The sequence below is a fragment of the Hevea brasiliensis genome, unplaced genomic scaffold (genome assembly GCF_030052815.1).
Source record: "Hevea brasiliensis isolate MT/VB/25A 57/8 unplaced genomic scaffold, ASM3005281v1 Scaf287, whole genome shotgun sequence".
In the NCBI taxonomy this organism is placed as follows: Eukaryota; Viridiplantae; Streptophyta; class Magnoliopsida; order Malpighiales; family Euphorbiaceae; genus Hevea; species Hevea brasiliensis.
The window spans coordinates 62,963-79,579 of NW_026614792.1; the positions used below are offsets into that span (position 1 = coordinate 62,963).

At 31.1% G+C, this 16,617-nt stretch overlaps 1 protein-coding gene across 1 annotated transcript; it reads right to left on the reverse strand.

Annotated features, from left to right (window-relative positions):
- Positions 1-10,801: 10,801 nt before the first annotated feature.
- LOC131176943 (protein DETOXIFICATION 40-like) lies at positions 10,802-15,970 on the reverse strand. Its single transcript, XM_058141959.1, has 7 exons — positions 15,563-15,970; positions 14,836-15,467; positions 13,131-13,187; positions 12,734-12,972; positions 12,445-12,563; positions 12,126-12,212; positions 10,802-11,071 (listed from the first exon to the last, which is right to left on the reverse strand). The coding sequence occupies exons 1-7, from the start codon at positions 15,875-15,877 to the stop codon at positions 10,988-10,990; spliced, it is 1,533 nt and encodes a 510-aa protein (XP_057997942.1). The 5' UTR covers positions 15,878-15,970; the 3' UTR covers positions 10,802-10,987.
- Positions 15,971-16,617: the final 647 nt, after the last annotated feature.

Sequence of the window (16,617 nt, forward strand, 5' to 3'; positions counted from 1 at the left end):
CGGGTTTCGGTCCAAACTACAAACTTGTAGGTCAATGTCTTATGGAACGCGGGGCAAAATTTCAGGTCATTCTGAGTTATGTAGACCAAGTTATGGTCATTTTACTATTGCTGGTCAAAATGTATCAAAATTGGTCACTTTAGGTCATTTTAGGTTATTTTAGGTTCGGCCAGTTTTTGGACCCGAACTTGTGCAAGCTTTTTGACTTGCTTATGGTCATTTCTGGGCTTAGGTGTCTTCATAAGACTTGTAGATATAGGTCTTAAATATTCATGGTCAAAATTTCAGGTCAATTGGACCTGTTTTGAGTGAGTTATGGCCTAAACACTAACTGCTGCCCAAATGGTCAGTTTTCAGGCCTTAAATGCACTAATCCGGATTTGGTCACTTTTTAAGGTCAGTTTCTAGGCAGAATTTTGGCAACATTTCTACATGAAATTTGGCCTATTTGGTGTCTAGTTTCACCCCATATTGGCCTCATACCAATTGGGTTCATAGTTTGTCACTTATGGCCTAATTTAGGTACTGCCTTCATTACCCAACCTGCACAAAGCATATACACTTCCAATTTGATATTCCTTCTCCTCCTCATTACTTCAATATTCAATCAATATCACTTCTATATATATATTGTACACAATTCCAGCAAGATTTCTGGGCAGAATACTCAAGGGCACAAGGCGCATAATACACCATTAAACTTCAACATTTACATCCACCCAAATTCAATGTACATCAACACTTATGTTACACAAACACTTCCATTTTAACTACACATGCTGCCCACAATTTAATACCATCACATCTCATCAATATATTACATAAATTCAAATACAATTCATAACATTATAGGCTGCCAATTTCAAGCTCAATTGTCCAAGTCTTCAAAATTTTGTTCAAAACCCACTTTCACATTATCAACCTCACATGTACTCTTACAATTAAATTCTACCACTTATAATCACATAAATTGAGCATCATTAATCAATAATAATATGCATAAATTAACCATTTTCATGCTTCTCAAGGCTGCCCCAATTCAACAATTATCCAAGGTCTTCAATAATTCTTTCAAACTCCTAATTCAATCACTCAATCTCAACATATACATAAAGTTAATTTGCTAGGACCTCTAATTACCTTAATCAATATCATTTCCCATCAAATACATGTAAAGATAATTCAAACCTCTTTAGGTTCCATGGCTGCCAAATTCAATCACCATTAAATATTCATCCAATCCATCTAATTTTTCAATAATTCAACTCATCTCAACCTTAGTACAAATTTTAATTAAGTGAGGTAAGGAAAACTAGCACTAACCTTTGTTTAGGGCTTGCTAAACCTTGAAATTTCTTATTTTTCTTGCTGCCCAAAGCTTTCCCATGGTGTGGAGACAAAGTTTGATGAAGGGAACCTTGAGTTTTAAGTTGAAAATGGGGGAGGATTGAAGCTTGCATGATGAGTTCTCATGGAGGAAAAATGGAGACCCATATTCGGCCATGGAAGTGGAATTGAAGAAAATGAATGGTTTTCCTCATAAAATCTGTCCACTTAGTGCTTTTACATGTCCATAATGCTCCACTAATTAAGATTTATGAATATAATATATGCCACTGAATTTAGGTTAATATTAGTATAATTAAACTTATAGTTATTTCAATTATGTCCCCATAATTTCTTTTAATTACATTATGTATAAAACTTCTTATTTTCATGACATTTTCAAAATTTAATACTACTTATTTTTCATGGACATTTAGGTCAAAAGTCAACTCTAGGTGTCAATTGACCAAAATGCCCCACTTCGGGTTATATTCCCGATTTTTCGGTAACACCGATTTTTGTCTGTTTCTCGATTTTTCGTTTTTCTTTGTACTAATTTATTAATTTTTCTTTAATAATTCTAGTGTCAATTATATTTCAATAGACCTTTACTTACATCCCAGAATTACATTCTGAGGGTTCCTCGCAGTCCTGGGGTCGGCAACGGCCTTCCCAGTGCGGTCACCCATCGCTGCGGTGTCGGCTCGTTTAACTTAGCTTCATTTTCTCTCTTTCATTTTTCTTTGATTTTTCTTGTATTTTCTTTTTATTTATTTCATCATTATATGTCTGTTCACTATCACCGAAGTGTAGTTCCAGACATCCTGACTTGCCTAGACTGTTATTTGACTACTGGAGCAGTAGAACGTACAGAACACGTATAGGGAGGATGTTACAATTTGGGTAGGATTTCTTCATGAAAAATGGGGCATTTTGAGTCTAGTTTCACCGCTAATTGGCCTCATACCAATTGGAGTCACGCAATTACAGTTATGACTCAAATAGTACACTAGACTCATAGGTCCGAATTCCTGCATAAGAGAAGCACTCTAAATATTCATTCCTCCTTACTCCCAAACTATAATTTATCATTCATAATACTTCAAATGATCAACAAACAGTCTCAGCAAGATCAATATCAAGCCATAATACCAAGGTACCAAAATTAATTCAAACCCTAACTCAAAATTTCTCAACTCATGAAATTTCAAGCTAATTTGATGTCTATCATCACCAACCACTTCAATAACACTTACAAACCAATTTAATTCATAAAAAATCAGGAAAACCAAACTCAATTTAGGGCTGCCGAAATTTTGATTTCAAGTAGGTTCAAATTTTATTTTGATTTCATGTCAATTTAACCTAAGTTAGTATGTTTATCTTGCTTAGAAAGGAAAAAAGTATAGTTTAGTGCACTAACCTTGTTCAATAGATATCCAAGCTTGTAAAACTTCCAATTCTCTACTTTTTATTGCTATTAGTAGACTCTCCAAGGTGTGAGAATGAATTATTATGAAGGTAAATTAGGGTTTTGGAGCAAGGAAAGCATGGAAATCAAGCTTTTAAAAAAAAATGGTGGGAGGTGTTTAAGAGGGAGGTTCGGCCATGGTCTCTTAAAGAAGAAGATGAGGATTCTTTTTAATTAATTAAGTCCATTTTGTCTCATTTTATCCTCTTCTTATCCCTTACCATTTGTTTGTCAATTTCCCATTGGTTACTTTCTCCTTTAATGATGTCATTGTAAATAATTATATTTTTAATTCTTTCGTTTGCCTTTTCTTTTCTTTTCATTTCTTATTTTCTTTTTACAAAATTCATAATTTTAATTTATTTTATGTGTTTTAATCTCTCTCATTTTAATTGACATTTAGGTCAAAATTCAACTTTGGGGTTGAAATGACCAAAATGCCCCTTATTGTACTTATCGAGTTATAATTATCTATACTAATTGATTAAATTTTCTTGTATTTTTTTTCTTGGCATTTTTACTGCCTTTTAAACCTCTTAAAGCCTTTAATTTAGTCCCATGGTTTGTCTTACAGGGTTTCCCCATGGGTCTGGAATTGGCAACTATCTCTACAGTCGCTTTCCCGTACGGTCACCCATCGCTGTGATCCCGGCTCGTTTAACTCATTTGCAATTCACTTCTTTTATTTTTCCTTAATTTTTTTTAGTCTTTATTCCATCATTTAATGTCTCCTCATCCTAGCTTAACTGTAGTTCCAGACATCCTAGCTGTCCGAACAAACATTAGTCGTCAGAAACAGTAGAATGTACGGACCGCCTAAAGTGAGGGCGTTACAATCGTTGTCCTATTTTCGAATGGGACCTTATGGAACTCTAGGCCTAAGAATTATTATGAAGCTAATGATAATGTGAAAACCACAGAAAAGAATAGAGAACCAGCTAAAAAAATTGAACCAGAGTTCCGGAAGTAATTAAATGTTACTGAAAAAATGGATCAGACCGGTAAGGGGCAATTTGGTCAATTCTATATCTGGGCATTGTAAGCTCATAATTTGAACTAGGTCCCTAAGACAATGTTTTAGGCTTTTGTATTAGATTTCCAAATCATTTTGAATCACTTCAATTGGAGTTTTGTAGAGAAAGTTATGGCCTGATAACCATTCAAAGGTCATAGGGCAAATTGACTACATTGTAGGAATTTTAGATTTGGCATTCCTGACTTACCTCAATATGTCCCCTACTTTGCCCTAAGAACTAGGTTCAAGTCAAAAGATGAAAGTTGTAGTTCTATGTCTTATGAGTATTTTGGCTTTGGAATCACCTAATTTGCATTTATATAGCTCCAGTTATGGCCATTTTACCAAAACTGGTCGGATGTCTAATTCCTCACATTTTCTAGGTTCAGTCTAGAATCAGGTAGATTTGCTCGACTAATTTTGTCTAGTAATTTGATTAACTTAGGATCATAATTTGGTTTCATGATCTTCATAAGAATTATTTTCGTATGTCTCAGGTTTCCATAGGTTTAAGAATCGCCTAAATTGGAGTTTTTTAGAGTGAGTTATGCCTAATTGAATAAGTACTGTTCATATGATCATTTTCTCCAAGTCCAGAATTGGTAACCTAGATTCAAGCCTAATTTGAGGTAACTTATGGTCATTTTTTGGGTAGAAATTTGGAGCATTATGTCTTAGGTTTCATCTCCCATTGGTTTCACACCAATTGGAGTTGTGTAGCTCAATTTATAGGCTTCTAAACACACTAGACTCAAGTGTCCAGATTCAACACCAATTGTTCAATTTCATTTTCATCAATCCCTTCACCAAACCAACACCAATTCTCAACCAAAGCACAATAATTGACCATAATTCAACATCAATAACCCTAATTCACTTCATACCAAAAAAAACCCTAATTTCTCCAAAGCCCTAATTGCTCAACTTCAATTTCAACAATTTCAATCAAATTTAATTAACTAATTCATGTATACAACCTCACCTAAGCTATAATTCATGTTTAATTTCATCAAACACATCAAAACCCTAAATTTCCCAAGCTGGCTGAAAATCCATGCCCCCATATCATGCATGATTTTCATGCTTTCCCAAGTAATTTCCCCACAATCAACCCTAATTCCATGTATACATAATAATTCCAAGTTTGTAAGATGACTTACCTCCAATGGAGCTTTTCCAATTCTCTAATTCTTTAAGTTTACTTATTCTTCTTACTCTCAATCTTCAAATCATAAACTAATTAGAGGTTTTCTACTAATTTTTGTATGGTAATTAGGGAAGAAATTGAGGTTATGGAGCTTGGACATGTTGTTAATGGAGGAAGGGAGAAAAGGAATGAGAGAGAGAAGGTGGCCTGCCTATGGAGAGAAAAAGATGGAATAATTGATTTTTTTTTATTCTTTTGTCTTCTTTATAGATAATCAACCATAAATTAATTAAATTAAAATTAAAATTTTAATTATTATTATTTTTAATACAATTTCCTTAATTCCTCACGTGTCCCGTTTAATTTTCCATTCACATCTTCACAATTTTAATTCTATTTCAATATTTTAATCTCACTTATTTTGGTGGACATTTAGGTCAAAAGTCAACACTTAAAGTGAATTGACCAAAATGCCCCTCATCGGGTTATAATACATCTTTTCCATAATACCCGATGAGTCCTTAGGTTTTAATTCCCTTAGTTGTACCTATTCTCTTTTCATTTTTTTTTATTTTCCAATTCCTAATAATTTCTATATTAATCCTTTATTAATGTCTCTATAGAGTTCCATACCAATTTAGTGAAGGAGCGGAAGCGTGAAAAACACAAGTTTATACCATTGAATTTAAAAATTTTCACCTGGGGTCACATGCATCATGCAAGATTTATTTTTATCTATTTGATTTCAATGATAAACAATATATTAAAACTCTTTTAATATGTTTTTGGATTTGTATTTGCCATTTAAGATTTTAAAATTAATCAGATTAATTTTAGAACCCTAGATTAAATCAAGAACAAACACACTAACCTATTGATGTATTGCAGTATATTTGCGCCTTTGAGATGCGTCTTTAGGACACCAGATGTTGTTTCTCTAGCTTGTCCACACCAAGAACACCTATGGCAGCTTTTGAACAGCTTCTAAATCTTTTTATATTATTTAGAAAATCAAGTTCTGCCTTTTAAGAGATTAAAGATGTAAACAGGACACTAGAAACGATTTCTAGTATTTTTAATTCAAGAGACTGCTTGCTAATCTCTTGGAATAGATGAGAGATGAAGAGAAAGAGAAGGGAGACTCTTGGGTGGCGGCACCAAGGATGAGGAGCTACTAGTTGTGTTATTTTCTTTTCATAACAAAACTTATATAGCTAGGTCAACACATTAAACCCTTGCCACATGTCACCCTCTGATTGGTTCTTGGTTTAATTGACCTAATCACATTGTGCCAAGTGTCAAACCTATATTTAATCTTAATTTTAATCATCTTATATGATTAAAAGACATTTGGCAAGCTTATGTGTAGTGCCATGTGTCACCATCTCATGGTGCCACATGTCACCCTGTGAAATGACCAAAATGCCCCTATGTCTTAATTTTGAGTTCTCAACCCAAAATAATTATTTCTCTTCTTCTAATCAATTTATATCAAATATAAATTAATTAATTAATCTCTATTAATTAATTTCTCATTTATTAAATTCATATTTAAACACTTTAAATATAAATTTAACTTATGCTATACATCCAATAATTTAGATTTGGTTTCAAGTCATGCTAGGGATTTTGCAATCTAATTGCAAACCAAACCTATTTAATTAATTAATTAAACTCTTTAATTAATTAATTAATTAAATCATATTTAATCAGGTGATTACTTGTGTATGTGTGTGACTTACTAGGCTCGTCACTAATTGGCAATGAAATATGATATCAACTCTTAATATCATCAGAGCTCTTTCTTATCATAAATGATTTCTCTAAATCATTTTATGTACCTCATAGACCATGGTTAACACCTAGCATAGCATGCCATAGCCACCCAATTAATAATAAGGTTTACCTTAAATGAACCTATAATTATATGTTACCATGCACTAGAATCTCTCTGTTACAAAATCCCAACTCAAGCTAGAATCATGGTTTATGTCAAACCCCATTTGCTGTGAATATTATGTTCTCTTTTAATTCTAGTTTTTGATTAAAAGATTTTCTCATCAGAAACTCTTTTCTGATTAAATCTATCTGTCCTGGCCAGGAACTTGAAACATTAAGAACAATTAAATGAACATAGGATTTTATCCCTATTTACTCAGAGGAACAGATTCCATCTTGATCAACACCTACCTCCATATATAACTAGTAGGAGCCAACACATGCCTATATACCCATACACAGTACAAGTATGAAAGCAGTATCAAACTCAAACCACCTACATACAAGATAACTGTGCTATCTCAGGTCTAAAGATTATATGCACTGATATGATTTAACAATGCATTGACAAGAGTAAACTCCATGTGCTTGTCATAAGTGTCACTGGTTCGGCCTACTTATCATTTATAAGTACCTATCATGTTTGTTATATGGCATGAGACTCACCATTCCATCTTATTTATATCTCATATAAATAACTTGGGAACAAACATGAATACAATCTTTTTGGATAAGTCATGTCCTTATTATGAAGTATCCTCGATTGTGAACCTATTTATAATACTTTGTACTAGAAATACTGTCACTCATATTCTTAATAATTTAAGAATAGAATTTCTAACAAAATATCAATGGACCTTTTCTATTACAAATAAATATATTACGTAAACGGAAAAGTGGAAATGCCTTTTATTAATAAAAACATGTACAAGATACATACTAAATGATATGCTCTAGAGCATACTACTAACATTTAGTGTAGTAACTAATCTCACAGTCACTTTTCTTGTCGGTCACCCATCGCCGGGACTTAGGCTTATTTAACCTATTTGTGCTTTATTTTTCTTATTTTCATTCAACTGCATTTGATCTTTATTAATTTAATTTATGATTTTTCTATAGGATTTAAATATGGTTCCAGACATCCTAACTGTGCGAACAAACATTGGTCACCGGAATATTAAAATGTATGGAGCTGCCTAATATGAGAGTGTTACAATGGGTAGTCATGGCTGGAGTTTAACTTGCTTTGACCCGACCTTATATATGGATAAGTCGGGGTGAGCACGGCTTTGAGTTGATCTCGCTAGCCCCTGCACTTGGATTATTAAGCGTAAGTCCAGCTTGAGTTGACCTTATTGGCAGGTATTAGATTAAGAAAGCTATATAGGGGTCAGCTCCCATATATGTATTGATGTGACACATGAGTACTTACATGCTCCAAGTTATCTTTTGTACTAATATTGGTTGAATTGTTTAAACTATGTGAACGTGTTGCATTTCATATATAGGAATGCATTAGATTTAGATAGTTATAGAAATTATATTTAAAATCAATATCTTACTCTCTGAGCTGAACACTCACTCATGTTCAATTATTTTTTCTCAGGTGACAGGTAACTTTATTTGTGATTAACCTGCTTTCTTTCTCCACAGGTTTAAACAGAAAATATTTTAATTTACTTTCATTGTCTTTTATTTAAATCTAAAACTCTGTATGAACTAATAGTTGTATTTTTATTTGGGTTATAATAACTTAATTTTGAAGTTGTAAAATTAATTATATGAGATTGCATAGATGTATAAGATGTTTATTATTGATGATGGAAAGAGCTGAGCTCTCAAATGTTGATATATGTGATTTGAGGATTATGAGGGTGTGCTGAGCTTTCCATATTATTGATATTATTGGTTTACAGGTAAGGGGAGTTAATACTGCCGTTGGATAGTCCAATTTGTGGCCGGACTATATTCATTTGTTTTCTTGAAATTAAGCTATCTTAATGGACTTTATGAATGGATTAGAAATAGTTAAACTTACTACGGATTTCGAGGGCCTTATACTGATCCAAGTCCTACTGTCGGTCCGGCCTAAAAATCGGGTCGACAATAATATAGCTTTAAGAAATTAAAGGAGTGATACGATTTCTCCCCTTAGTAGCTGATTCCACTAAGAAGAAAGACCAAAGGGCTGTCTTCAAAACAAGCCAAGAAACTCCCTTGAACCTTCAACCCTTTACCTTGAAGATGGAGAACTGAAAAAAATAATTCACAAGAAAGGCAGCTAAGAACAAGACCAATTCACCTATGCTGATGAACAACCTTGAACATATAATAAAACTTAACAAATCAAGATAAGAATTTGCTAAGAGAAATGGAGAGAGTTCTAAGAAGAACTTTGAAGCAAAACTCCAGTAATTTTGCTCAAAAAATTACCATATGAATTCTTTCCCCAAAATGAAACAAAAGAAGGCAGAAATATGGGTTGGGGTATTCTGCCAAGACATTTCAACAACTATGGGACGTGCAAATTTTGGTTAATACACCAATCTCTCCTAAAAATAGATACAAAGTTCAAACATTAATAGAAAGGTCAGATTTGGCAGGCTACAAATGAGAGACAATCTGAAAAAAGATGTTTTGTCTTGAAGCTGAAAGTAGTAACTTTGCTTTTCCTATAAATGGTTGAAGCATGGCTGGAGCTCTTGGACAAAGTTATGGCTTCCAATCTTTGCAAAATGGACAAAAACATCTTCAAAAGGTTGGTGGAGATGGGCTGCCAATTGTGCTGCTACCTAGGCACTCCATCTGGACGCTACATCGGATGCCAACTAGGATGGACTTGCTGACGTGGCTGCCACATGTATGCCACCTTAGACGGATGCCACTTGGTCTCTTGGCTCCTCAAATATGCAAAGGAATGTACAACAAGGTTGGCTTCTCTCTTCCAAGTCCAAACAGAATACTTGCAAGAGGTTGGACTTGGTGATGTGCTTATGCACCAAGTCTTGAAGTTTTTTAGCCATTGCTCTAGTTATTGGCCCTTGGTGTGGAATTGGTGCAACCGGTTCCTCATCAAGGAGAGAATTAATGAGAGATGTCTCCATATTCTTTAAAGATCATGGGAATGAGGGATCTCTCCATTCCAATCTATAAATTTTAATATTTAATTATTAACAAAATTAAAGAAGAATATCTAAAAATGGATATACTCATTAAGATTAATGCGAATTAATATATTATTATTATTATTATTATTATTATTATTATTAACAACGCAGGAAATTATAATTAAAAGGGCATATTTTTGTGTTAATGAAAACGTTATATTCTTTTTTAAAGAAAAAAAAATTATTTTTCAATTTAATGTTGTTCAATAAAAGAAAATAAAGTTTACGTAATTAAATTGGATGGCAATTAATTAGATTTTAAAATTTTTTATGTATTTATAATTAAAAGTATTTTCAGATTAAGTTTGTATATTTTAAAATTATTTTTTAATAATTTTAAAAATATATATTTTTTATATTGATTTAATATATTTAAAATATAAATTCATTAATGGTTAATGAAATGATCGACAAAAAGAGAGAGGCTCGGACAATTGAAGTAATCTTATTATAAGTAGGTTTTAAGAGTTTATGTTGCTTTGTGTGTACTGAAAGTATTCTATAATCTTTTCATGTGCGAGACAATTTAATAAATTATAAAAAACAATATAATGTAACATAATTTTTTTTTTTAAAAAGAAAAGACACTTTTTAATATTTACGAAATAATTTCTCCGTTATAAGCAAAATATTTTATTAAAGAGAATATACTTAGAGAAGCAAACTATAGAAAATCAACTACAAATCAAGAACAAAGAATATAAAACCAACGAAAGCCACAAGGAAAGCCACAAATTGGCAAACAAAATCAGCGCAACAAGGAATAAAATCGACCCACAAAAAGCAGCTATGCCATCTTGTAAGTGCTTGAATTTGGAACAGATTTATTCACAAACACCTTGGGATTAAGATCATTAGGCATCCGCCTCTCTTGTTGAAGAAAACCTCATTGATGGAAGGTAGGGGCTCAATAAGCATAATTATTTCAATTATTTCAATTTAATTATTAAAAGAGATGCTTTAGCTTTTGCTCTCATGAAGTCCAGCAATCAAACGGTTGACAACAATCAGCCACATTCGACACATGGTGATAATTGAAAAAATAATTTGGTTAATTAATGTTTGTTCAGAACATTTATTTATGAATGTGAGAAATCCTGTGATGGTCGATGCTGCTTTGTTTTATCATCCCATTTGTCCAAACGCATTTTAGCCTTCTCTACCTGAAACAAAGACACATCTTTCTTAGATTAATTTAAAATATGTTGAAAACATGGTCTGATCATTCATGTGGGTTAATTCAGATTCATTAATTTTAAAATTCAAAAATCATATATATTACTAAAAGGTAATAAAATCTAAAAGTTATGCACATTGGTTAAAAAATGTAACAGCTGCTTGAAGAGATACAACTCTTGTTAATATTTACATGTATGAAGAGATGCATATTTTAGCCAAAAAGTTGGCATACTTTGAGTAATATATATATATATATATATATATATAAGAATCTTATAAATCATTTGTGTAAGTAACAAAAGGACAAATGAGTGTGTAAGTTTGGCTAATTCTTAATTTTTGATTATTTAGTAGATAGTGAAATAAATATAATGGTAACTTAAAATTGTATGGATATAGGTCAGAATCCATATATTTAACTTCATGTATTGGATTCTTATGTTTTTCTTTAAAATCAAATTTGAATTGATTAAAATTAAATTTAAATAAGAGTATTATAGTCTATTCATGGATGAAGAACTCAGTTTAAGGAAAGGATAAAAATTAAATAGATAATATATAAGATGATCATCTATATATATAATTTTTAATAATTTTATTTGTTTCTTCCTATTCATAATTTTATTTATATATTATAATAAATATTTAAATTAATGTTTTTTAATAACAATTTAAATAATAATATTACTAAATAAAATATAAAATTTGCAAGACATTATGTAATTAATAATTTTCAAGAAAAGAAAATTAGTTGGGGTGACAATTAATATCAGGCATTGTTGTCACACTGACGGTGGACCTTCAAGGTACATGTTCATTTATAATAGAAAAAAAAAGTAAAAATTATAATGCATTGTACATTTTCTCTATATAAATGCTTTACTCTTGAGGGTACCTATCAGTTGTTAATTAACTTGAAATAATTCATAAATAATTAACAAGAAATCTGAAATAATTCATAAATAATTAACAAGAAATCTGGCAGTATAATATTCATGCATAGTAATTAAACTCATTCAAAGTCCTTTGAGCATTTACCTCTTTGTTCCAATCTGTGCACAAAGTCACCCATAATAAAATGAAAGTCTGCATCACAGTTCCTCCTATCATCCCACCCCATATTCCCTGTTAAATTCACAAATATTCAAAGAAAATTGTGAATATTTTATAGAAGAAGCTAGGATTAGAACAGGGTTTGCTGATTAGAAAAAGGAAACATATATGCATGAAATATTAACGATGTTCAGCAGAAATTTTAAAATATAACCATTGTATATATAATAATTTTTTATCATAATATATGGTTATTCATTATTCATTATATATACAATAATTATATGAGAGGTTTTGATTTTACCTTTGCACCGAGATCGAACTTAAACCCAAGAAGACAACCCACAGGAATTCCAACCACATAATAGCATCCCACATTTACATATGCCACAAATGCTTGCCATCCACACCCAACAGCAACCCCTTCACAATTATGAAGTTGTCAATTAGCCGACCAACATATATTGACGATACAAGCCAGCAGTCACATTGCCCATCATATTAGTTGACTGTTTTTATCATATCAGTTAAGCACTTATGGAAACTTGAAGTTCTCGTGCTGAGTTACGGGACCTGAGTAGAAGAATTCTTACCGGAGAGGACTGGTTGAACCCCATTAAGTACTAGGGTGACTGCCAAAAAAGGACAAAGTTCTGAGACAGCATTGGCTACAGTTTCTCCACTAGTGAAAGCATAGCTAATTACATCGCGTAGAGCAAGCACAATCACAGCTTCTATAACTGCTATTATGAAGGAAACCAGAGTCACCATCACAACTGAGAATGCTGCTGACTTGGGATTCCCTGCTCCTAATTCATTGCTAACTCTGACACTGTAATTCAATCATTGAAATAATTAACAATGCTCACTTAATTTCTCATGAAACTAGTATTTTGATTTCATAAATCAATCAATTTGAGAGTTATTTTATTGGGTAAAAATCCAATAATCCTACTCGTAATACCCGATCGAGTTAATTAAAATTATTACCTTGCAGCTGCATTGAATCCGACTGAGACCATGAATAGCAACGCACTTACAGCCGTACTGCAAAAAGGGTATTAATCATCAAGAACATTAAAACACTAATTCCTGCGTGTTTATCAATGCATCGTATCGTAATATATTATATGATAATTTTTATTATTAATATATTTAAAAAATATATGATACAAAATAATTTAATAATATTTTCTTGTTTAATTATATAATATAGTATAGTAAAATAATTATAAAAACACCATTTACTATTTTAAATATATAAATGATTCAAAGATAATTATTTAAATAAAATATTAATTTATAAATAATGTTATAATATTTAAAGATATATTTCATTTATTTTAATTAATGAAAGATATTCTATAATAAAATAATAGAATATAATTTGAAATTTTATAAATTATGTAAAAATAAGATTGAAATATATAAACTTTAAATTATTCAACCCATAAAATTGGTGGGTTGAAAAAAAACTATTGTAAAATGATGACCAAAAATCACCATTTTTTCATGACTAATATTCTCAAATAAAGACAGAAATCTTATTTATCATTATGAAACAATGGTAAATCATGATTCAAACAAGGCGAAAAAGTTTTAATAGGTAAATTTTTTTTTAATAAATATTATTATAATATTAAGAAAAAAATTATTTAATTATTTTAAAATTTTATAATTAAAATATGTTAAATTTAATTTTAAATTAATTTAATATTTTTATTGACATATTTAGAAAGAGATTTCTAAGCATCTTTAGTTCTTTGACAAGTTGTTGGAGAAAGCTAGTGTCAGATTTACAACATAGAGGTGTATATGCCTTTCCTTAAAAAATCATTTTAAATATTATAAAAAATATTTATTATTTTAATATTTTAAAATTAAAATATGTTAAATTTATTTTTAAATTTATTGTCTCATTTTAGTTTGAGATAAGATATTTAAATTAAAAAAAAAAACCTACTTACTTAATTAGCTTTTTGAGTGAAATTAGACTTGATTTATTTTTTTTATATAGTATCAAAACCTATTTTATTTTAATATTAGATCACTTACAGACATATTTATTTATAAATTTCACGTTTCAAATATTTATTTTTGTACGTAAAGAGTGTATTATTTCATATTAGCTTTAAGAGCTAGGGATTGTTCTCTTCTATGTAAATTTACAACTTAAAAGGGAGAGAAGGGAAAAAAGTGAATGGGAACATAACAAATTATATATATGTAAAAGAAAAGTATTTTGTTCATATTCTAATCTTCTCGTTGAATCAACAAAATCACAATTACTTCACATAGTTAGAACTGCACAATCTCAATCTTTGTGTGAATATAAAATACAAATATGTGGCCTATATTCAATAAAGCTAGAAAAAGAATTGTTAATTAATTAGAGAAATAAAAATAAATAAAAATTTCAAATTATGGAAAATTCATGATTTGCTAGCTTTATGGTTGTCTTGCCCCTTTTATTTTGAATTGAAGTTTGATGATAAATTTTTATATTATTTATTATTTTTTTTTTCAGTGATTTGAAAAGTGTTGGTTGCTCTTAGTAAATCCATGTTAAATTTTTCTTGAATTTTATTATAAATAAAATTATATATCTTATAAAAATGAGGAATTCATGTTTGGAGTTCTATCTGCAGACTAAAATTTCACTAATTTAATTAAAAAAAAAAAATTACATTCTTACCATACAGCAAGGGAATCCAAGGCAATCTCAGGGTTCTTGAGCAGACCAGCAATCAACACTAATATCTGAAAGTACCAAGTCTCCAAGCACAGCATTATTGCCGATGCTAGTGATAGTTTCACAAACTCCCAAAGTCCAGAAAAGGCCTGCAAGGTAAAACCATTCCATGTCCGCTTACACCTACTACTTTTCACTATATAAATAAACTGGGCACCAACTATGATCCACCATGACAAGCTTAACACCAATGAAGTGCCTATTAATCCCAAACCCATCTGATACACTGCAAGCCAGGTGAGAAATAAGTGCAGCACAAGAGTAGTTGCTGATATAACAGCAGGTGGGTTCACTATGCTCTGAGCTTGAAGGAATTTTTGTATCGGAAAATTCACAGCATAAGCAAAAACTTGAGGTATTAGACCATAAACAAACACTGCGGCTGCTGCTGCCACCTTGCTTGGTTCTCTTAGTAAGAGCAAGATAGGCTCTGAGAAAAGGTAAATCATAGTAATTGGTATCCCAGTTATAGTTAGCACAACCGTTGCTCTTTGGAGGTATGTGCCAAGCATTTCATATCTGTGAGCTCCATAAGCTTGACCACATAGAGTTTCCACTGCACTTCCCATCCCCAACTACAAGAACAAACATTAAAGATTAAACCAAATGAGAAAAAACACTGAACTGATCCATCCGACAAAGCATTTATTTGTGTTGATATCCATATTACCATGAGGCCATAGGCAAAGAGTTGGACGCCGCTATTGCCAAGAGAGGCAGCAGCAAGCTCAAGATTACCGAGATGGCCGGCGAAGACTCTGGTGGATAAGGACATCAAATTGTTGATCATGTAAACAAAAACTGTCGGTGCAGCCAGGCGGAAGAGGAGCTTAAGTTCAATCCATGAAGCCAAACGGAGGCGCTTGAAGTACGGCAATTGGTGATCGTTCAGCACCTTTTCGAGCCTGGAGTTCCCTTCAGAATGGGCAGGTGGATCAGGCAGTGACTGTAAAATGGGTTCCTGGAGTTCATCCTGAGACTCCATGAATGGGCTATTGGATGGTGATGGGTAGAAATTAATGGTATTAGGTTAAATATAAAAAGATTGAAAAGGATCAGAGGATGGAGTCATGGAGATTTTTTTTTTCCTTTTTTATTTAAATTTTTATAAAGTCAATGGAAGGTGAAATGCTTTTTATGCGTACATTATTAACAAACAGTCAAAAAGTCATAGTTTAATGATCGGAGATATCTTTTATCTTTGATTTGACTGAAGAGCAAAACAAGCATAATAATGTATACAGAGTTATGTTGTTTTCTTTCTTTCTTTCTTTCGATCTCCAACCAATTGTCTCAATCAACGTAGTTGCATATCCAAATCAATACGGGGACTCACATTATTTTTTATTCTTTTCAATTATATATAAGATGGCTTCTTATTTAAATTTGATTTATTATAAATTTATATATAATAAAATTTATTTATTAAATATATAAATTTTATATATTTATATTTTAAATCATGATAAATTTAATTTAAATAAAAATTCTTCGCATAACTAAGAGTAAATAGAAATTCTCACGGTCACTATTGAATCTTGACTTGAAAGATAATATCTTTATTATAAGGAAAAAAATATAAAATTAAAAAAAATAATATAAACCTTTCATGTGATTAATATAAAATCAAATAAAATAAAAAATATTAAAATGAAATTAATCACATGAATTCAAAGTTTCGGTTGAATCAAATTAATTTAATATTTGATACATACATTTTGCATG

Excerpts from the sequence above, each read along its gene's own strand:
- LOC131176943 (XM_058141959.1), bottom strand. The coding sequence starts at position 15,877 with ATGGAGTCTCAGGATGAACTCCAGGAACCCATTTTACAGTCACTGCCT. Across the intron at positions 12,973-13,130 it reads GGATTCAATGCAGCTGCAAG|TGTCAGAGTTAGCAATGAAT; the intron begins GTAATAATTTTA and ends ATTGAATTACAG. Across the intron at positions 11,072-12,125 it reads GCACAGATTGGAACAAAGAG|GTAGAGAAGGCTAAAATGCG; the intron begins GTAAATGCTCAA and ends TCTTTGTTTCAG.